The sequence below is a fragment of the Chlamydomonas reinhardtii genome, chromosome 3 (assembly GCF_000002595.2).
Source record: "Chlamydomonas reinhardtii strain CC-503 cw92 mt+ chromosome 3, whole genome shotgun sequence".
NCBI lineage: Eukaryota > Viridiplantae > Chlorophyta > Chlorophyceae > Chlamydomonadales > Chlamydomonadaceae > Chlamydomonas > Chlamydomonas reinhardtii.
Window position 1 is genome coordinate 3,517,895 of NC_057006.1, and position 7,293 is coordinate 3,525,187.

General features: G+C 56.4%; 1 protein-coding gene across 1 annotated transcript; it reads right to left on the minus strand.

The window, feature by feature from the left end:
* Window positions 1–522: 522 nt before the first annotated feature.
* CHLRE_03g167712v5 (uncharacterized protein) lies at window positions 523–5,124 on the minus strand. Its single transcript, XM_043060821.1, has 9 exons — window positions 4,984–5,124; window positions 4,520–4,830; window positions 4,322–4,364; window positions 3,339–3,827; window positions 3,092–3,199; window positions 2,748–2,888; window positions 2,496–2,570; window positions 2,165–2,299; window positions 523–2,074 (listed from the first exon to the last, which is right to left on the minus strand). The coding sequence occupies exons 1-9, from the start codon at window positions 5,039–5,041 to the stop codon at window positions 1,998–2,000; spliced, it is 1,437 nt and encodes a 478-aa protein (XP_042925950.1). The 5' UTR covers window positions 5,042–5,124; the 3' UTR covers window positions 523–1,997.
* Window positions 5,125–7,293: the final 2,169 nt, after the last annotated feature.

Consider the following 7,293-nt stretch of genomic DNA (forward strand, 5'->3'; position numbering starts at 1 on the left):
GATATCCCGACGTTATCCCAGTCAGTCCCTGCTTATCCCAGGGGGGAAACTCAACCCCCTTGTTACCTACGACACACCGACCCTACTGGCTGCGGGGCTCCTTGCCCGTCTTACGCGCGGGAGTCAACCCGGAGGCTGCGAGGCTCCTTTTACTCGCTAGGCCTGGGGCTTCGGGGACTTGCTGCCCTAGTGTGTGGGTGGGCCTCACAGAAGCACGATACCTCCTCCTTTATGCCTAAGACTGAGGGGAACGGGATGACCAAACGGTGAGGCCTTGAGAGGTGGGTGTCAGAATCCACTGACCCACGACCACGCGATGTAGCAGTTGACACGGGGCTATGCGACTCCAAACGTGGGCACCTGCGGTGCAACAGAAACTGAAGAGAAACCCTGCGGCCACCTACGGCCGGGGTACGAACACAAACCACAAACAGGCAGACAGGCGGGGGGCAGAGAGCGTCCCACAATATAATCCCTCTACGTATAACAGCTGGAGCCCTTAAGATGGCAGGTGCACAGCTGACGACAGGTTGTTTACAGAACCCTACACGTTACCTCACGATGGGGGAGGCGGAGAGTGTGGGGGGTATAATAGCTGGCGCTTCCAAAGGTCTAGATCAGAGAGCTGCACTGGACGTTGCCGGCTGGATGGCTAGGCGTTGTCGAGGCAGGGGAACTGTAGACCAGGTTGATTCACACACACGCACACGTTACACGGTCAGCCTGGCCGCAGATGGCCGGCTACAAAGTTGGTCCAGAGGGCTTGGTTCCCTCGTGCACACGTAACCTATTCAAAGCGTCACAACTGTCTTGGCAATACACTAACTATGACCACAGCGGTGGGCTTGCCAGGCCCGATTCTGTAAGAAGAGTTATTCTGTTTTGGTTAGGTAAGTCTTGAATACAACTCTACTGCTGGGTGACGAACACTGCGCCGGCAGCGCCTATATATACTCCCCTCAATGGGTCGTACGGCGCTTGGGACTTGCCGTTCAGGCCGAGGACTGTGGCCTGTGGCCTGGCTGGCTTGCCCGGCCTGCCCCCTGTCCTGCTTGGCTTGGCTGGCCTGAGTGGCCGCCAAGCCGCGCAGGCCATCTGCGCAGCGCCCGCCTCCGCCAAACCTCCTAACACGCACATCACATCATCACCTATCCTGCTACTCTCACCGCCTCAGGCCTAGCGCCTTGAGGGCTCCTACAGTCAGTCTGTTTCCTCAGGCCTGCGAGGCCCTCCGACACCATCGACCAGCGCATTCAGGCGCGCCCTTATGTCAAACACACAAACACCTGCACACCGACACACCTGGCCTCTCGCCAGCCTTCGTCTTGCCCGCCGCATGCCCAGGCCGCGCTCAGCTGTCGCTGCTCCGGCCTGGACCCGGTTGCTGAGCCAGCCATTGCTGCTCAGCAACTGGGAGCCTTAACTGATCACCGCATTCACCGTTTTATGCAGCCGACCCTTCGTCGCCGAGTGCGGCTTTCGACCACTTGCTCGGTCCGCAACCCTTCAGCGACTCCTTGCTCAAACTGCCTTCTTTTTGTCACCTTGATTACGTATTGCATACATACTACCAAATGTAATGCTTCGGGCCCTGGAGTTCGCCACCTGCTTGCCTTTCGTCTTGTGCCGACAGCTTACCGCACTGCTCCCCTACTCGCTCGCTTCTTGTTGTACATCCAGATAGCTCAACACAATCAATCAATCTTCAAACGGCCTGTGTACTGCCAGCCCTTTTCCTCACGGTTTGCTTTGCGGAATCCAGAATTCGCCTTGTCTCTCACGCCGTCTGCTTGGTGCACTCCATCTGTATTTACCCCGCCCATTTAACTTGGTTGCCAATATAGTACACACGGGCTCACGCCTCGCGTTCCAGGTTGGACCGACGTTGCGTGTGCCCGTCCCTGCCGCGGCCTCACCCCTTCACCCATCCTGATCTCCCCGTGTTACCCCGCGTTGGAACCCCCAGCACGCACTTGTATGCTAGCCCGTAACAATTTTTAGCGGGCTACGTGGCTGGCGAGGACTGGTACAAAACATGTACTGGCGCTGACAGGAGGTGCCGCGTGCTTTGCACCTACAGCGAGGAGTAAGTGCGTGCGTAGTAGGTGGCGGCACAAGAACGCAGCAGCAATAATCCCCATCCAATAAAGCAAAACCAACTTACTGTTCCCATCCAAAAATTCAAAGGTCTGATCGAGGCCTTGCTTGGGCACATACGGCGCCATCAGATGCGCCGCTTGGTAGGACTCGCACACATATTGGGCTACCGTAACCCGCCGATCTGATGGCGGTGGAGGACCTGTCAGAGATAAATAGGTAGAGGACGTACATACGGGAGGTGAAACTTACTTTATGCGTACATGAGGTAGCTGCCATGATGACATCTTATTTTCAACTGCAATCAAACCATACATACCCGGAACTGATGCCGCTAGGCAGGGCCCAGCGCTCATTTTCTCCACTTTGTGTGGTCGTCACGGCGATATACGTAGTGCTATCCAGCCCCCCGAAGTAAGCCAAGGTTAGGCCCGCGTTAGCTCTGAGCTTTAAGGTGTATGATGACCCGTCGCCTGTCATTGACATGGAGCAGGCAGGGTTGCAGTATTAATGGCCGAGCACCAGCAGGTATTGGGCGAGCGAGCGACACACGTGAGCAACTCACACACACGCCCGCCGATGTACGCCAAACAACGTATGTATGTTGCGCCCATGACGCGCTTCAGCCACAGTTCTCACACATTACTTACTATCTGCGTCAAGCCAGAATTGTTGGTCCAGCGAGGATGGGTTGCAGGGGGCAGTGAGGAGCCCGGCGCCCGGCCATGGCTGGGCAACCAAACACAATTCGGATGCACTGTTGCGGATGAGCTTGAACGTAGCACCGGCATCTGCACGCGGGCGAATAAAGTAACAGGTGAGAAACACAATTAGCAGCAGCGGCAAGCAACAGCTAGATAGGATAGCCGCATCGGATCACTCATCGTGCATCAATCCAGCGCGCGAGCGACGGCCGCCAGAGCGCTCAAGCAACAAGGCAGACTAGCTAGATAGTGCAGATGCGCACGTGCGCACGCGTGCATCACGCACTCACCAGCCTGAGGAGGCAGGGGTGGTGGTAGTGGTGGAGGGGACGGCGGTGGGAGGGGAGGTAGGGGAGACGGGGACGGGGGCGCTGGCGGCAGCGGTAGCAGTAAGGGAGCTGCGGGCGGGAGGCAAGCAGCGATGGATTTATCAGCATGCATGTTCATAATACATATATGTTCACAACGCAAGCGCCGTGCGCGCCAGATAGCTAGAGTAACCAGCGACCATACATACACGACTAATACGAACTTTACCTGCAAACAAGAAGGCCACGCGGTGGACGTAGTTGTCAGGGCTGGGCTGTGACTGCGTCTGGATTCCGGCGAACCAATGGCCGGCTGGGACTGGCACCCAGGACTGCCCGCTGGTGCACAGCGTGCTACTGCCGACGTAGAGGATGGTGCCGTTCGACAGCTGCAGCTGCAGGGTCTGCGCTGCGTTGCCCCAGCCGCTGCTGCCCGCGCAGCAGGCGCGCACGGCCATAATGTCCAAACCGTCAACGTTAGAAACCAGGTATTCCGCCCCCACTGAGCTGCTGCTGTCACCGTGGAGGGCGCCGAGAGGGGTGCCCGCTGCTGCATATGCGCTGATCTCCACCCACATCGGGCCGCTGTTGGTGTCTGTGCGGGCTGCCAGTGCGGCTAGTTTCGTGTACGCGGCCAGATCGCCGTCAGACACCGTGTTGACGTAGGTGGTGGTGACGCTTCCGCACATGTAGTCTGAGACCTGGACCTTGTACAGCTCTGTATATTTTGTCGTTTCAGGAAGGAGGGTTGCAAGCACAGACTCGAGGGGCACCAGGGTAATGAATCTTGTGCGGCTTGTGAGCGAGGGTGGATGGAGAAGCAAGCCGGCGACTACGGCGACTACTCCCTTGGGTATGTACGTACGGCAAGCACAGACTCGAGGGGCACCAGGGTAATGAATCTTGTGCGGCTTGTGAGCGAGGGTGGATGGAGAAGCAAGCCGGCGACTACGGCGACTACTCCCTTGGGTATGTACGTACGGCGGCGGAATACATTAATAAAAACTACCCAGGCTGCTGGACGGCATATCGAAGTATCCTAACGAAATGTTGTGCGAGAGGAAGGGCCTTGCAACGTATCTACGGTTATTATGTGCGTCTTTTCGAGCATGTGCGTGTGTGCGCCCGCCCAGCTGCCATGGATATACGTCCAGTATGTATGGCAACGCTTACTTGCAGCAGGCGGGCGGGGGAAGCAAGCCCAGGGCTTACCATGAATAATATATACACCGTTGGTGTACGGACCCCCACAGACCTGTGAGATAAAGTGTGACGAATTGTGTATGTATGCGTGTGCGTGTGAGAATATGTACCATCAATCAAGCGGTAACTACTGTCTGTCCATATTCCGTGCACTGCTAGATGCATGGACGTGCACCGGATTGGCTTCAAGTTCCTAATTCTACCTACCTGGCTGCTGTTGCCACCGCACGGCCTTGTGCATTCCTCAGAATGGCCAAGGCTTGTCGCTAAGGAAAGGTCATTGCCTCCAAAGCAAAACCACGAGAACTGCACACCGTACAGCCTGAGTCCAGCGGCGCGAGCCAGGGCGGCACAATCCTCCAGCGTCAAATCCTTTTTATCCCATGCCAGTACTACCGGCATCGTGCGTTTGTCACTATCATGAAAGCAGCCGTAGTACAGTCCCGTTTGACCACCCGGGGGCGGTGTGGGAGGAAGTGGAGGAGAGGGCGGGTTGGGGCTCGGAGGCGGGCTCAGGACTGTTGTGGGCGTGTGTATGTGGGAGGGGGGGAAGGGGCATGATCAACCCAACACAAGGGCCGGCATCTATCACCGCACCTAATACGGTATGCGCAAGGCCTTTCTACGGAGCGGGCGGTAGGGCCCTGGACATTGGGCCCCAGCAGGCTCACCGTCGAGACGGTATACGTTACTTGCGTATGGTCCTCCACAAATCTGTGAGGCACACATTTGGCAATGGCAAGCAACGGCGCGCGTAATGAGCAGCACATACTGGTATGTGACGTGACGTCCTTCGTTGGGACATTTATAACCTTGCTTGGTCTGCAAAACGGTGTATATATGTGACATGCATCGTTCCTACCTGGTTGCTGTTGCCACCGCACGGCATTGTGCATTCCTCAGAAGGGCCAAGGCTTGTCGCTAAGGACATGTCGTTGCCTCCAAAGCAAAACCACGAGAACTGCACACCGTACAGCATCAGTCCAAAGGCGCGAGCCAGGGCGGCACAATCCTCCAGCGTCAAATCCTTTTTATTCCATGCCAGGAGAAACGGCAGTCTGCGGCCATCTATCAGGACTGTCCTTGAAACAGCCGTAGAGGCCACTGGGGGGTGCCGGAGGAGGTAACGGCGCGGGTGGAACTGCAAAAAGCACGCAATCAAGAATGATGGGCATGAAGGTACATTTAGGTTGTCTGCTGCTGCAAGTAAGCCATCCAGAAATGGGCAGTGTCATTCAGAGTCCACCATGCGTCCACACACCGCATAACGACCTGACTCCATCCATCCCTGGCGTTTTAATCCGGCGCGTACGTGCGAACCCAATTCCCATATATGTTTAGAGTGATCACCTGGTGGAGGTGGCGACGGTGAGGGCGGTTCGGGACTTGGAGGCGGGCTAAGGCCTGCGTGCTCAGCAGCAGGCAGGCGCAAAGGCAGCAGGCGATAATGATCAGTCCCACACAAGCCCGCTGCTCATTCTAATATGAGTCCATCAACATGGACGACGATGTTGCTAGTAATGCTCAAAAGGGCAGATGGCTCGAGACAGCGGCGTTTCTCTAGCTCTCTAGCTCGATATGCTAGGTGTGCAGGCTTGGACGTAGTGGACTTTGAAGAGCGGCCTAGGACATGGAGGTTGTAGTTTGGAGGTTGTGACTCTTTCGTGGTGAGGCGTCAGCGTGAGGGGGGCGGGCCCTCTCGCCCTAGTCACCTTGCCCCGTTAATCCATGCCAGGCCCTATGGGCCGGCGTTGTAATTATTATTATTATTCTCGAGACAGCGCGCACGTGAGTGATGAGAGAATGGAATAGCAGGTACAGCAGTACGTAGCAGCATGCCTGCCTGCCGTGTTGATAACCCAACACCAGGGTCACCACACTACACAGGAGTTGATAGCCCAACACCAGGCGGCAGGGTCGCCACACTACACAGGAGGTGATAACCCAACACCAGGGTCGCCATACTACACAGGAGGTGCGTGATAACCCAACACTAGTGTGGTGCACTAGACAGGAGGTGATAGCGGAAATGTGTGCGTGTGTGTGTGTGTGTAACAACGGTTTGCAGTTGTTTATCAGATCACGTGATCGTGTATCCGGACAACCCGTAGTTGCTAGTGCCAGGGCGCATTAGCACCATTGTTAAACACAAAACAAACGGAACAAAGCCGCTGAACACGCGTGCGCAGTTACGGACCACGGTTTGTGTGTGTGTGTGTGTGTGTGTGTGTGTGTGTGTGTGTGTGTGTGTGTGTGTGTGTGTGTGTGTGTGTGTGTGTGTGTGTGTGTGTGTGTGTGTGTGTGTGTGTGTGTGTGTGTAACAACGGTTTACAATTGTTTATCAGATCACGTGATCGTGTATCCGGACAACCTGTATTTGCTAGTGCCAGGGGCGCATTAGCACCTTGTTTGTCGCGCATTGGTCTGGCAGCACATGTCTCCCAAGCCTACGCGTAGCGTTAGACGTCAGTTTGGCCACAGGCGCCGCACCTCCATCTATTGTGGTTAGACACTGATTTGGCCCTAAGGATGCGAATTACAATTGAAGGGACAGTCCGACAAGCGGGGGCACACCGTACCCACGCCGCGAGGGACCGTCTCCGGCCCAGAGAGAAACACCCACCCCCTGGTTGACTGCCGACCTTCATAGCGTTACGCGCATGAGTCGAAGCCAAGCCGAAGCCCGCCAAAGCCCCACCGCCACGTAACACCCCTCATCTCTTTTAGGTCTTTTGGCGGCAGCACCAACGCAAAACAAGGCACGACAGGCCAGTGGTCTGCCGACAGCCCCATCAAACGCAAGCACCACACAAATATCACGTCCGAAGACGATGGCTGGCGTCAGAGACGCGCAATGTCTTGGCCCGAAGGTCCGCACCTCCGTCTATATTGGTGAGACTTCGGTTTGGCCCTAGGAGCCGCACCTCCGTTTATATCAACACTGCTGCGAGCCGGCAGCTGGACACCATGCCTTGTTTGTT

What these genes read in the sequence shown, in the direction of transcription:
- CHLRE_03g167712v5 (XM_043060821.1), bottom strand. Translation starts at nt 5,041, where the DNA reads ATGTGTGCCTCACAGATTTGTGGAGGACCATACGCAAGTAACGTATAC. An exon ending in CGGTGTATATATTATTCATG is followed by an intron (nt 3,828 to 4,321) that starts GTAAGCCCTGGG and finishes CAAAATATACAG; the next exon opens with AGCTGTACAAGGTCCAGGTC. An exon ending in ATTCTGGCTTGACGCAGATA is followed by an intron (nt 2,571 to 2,747) that starts GTAAGTAATGTG and finishes TGTCAATGACAG; the next exon opens with GCGACGGGTCATCATACACC.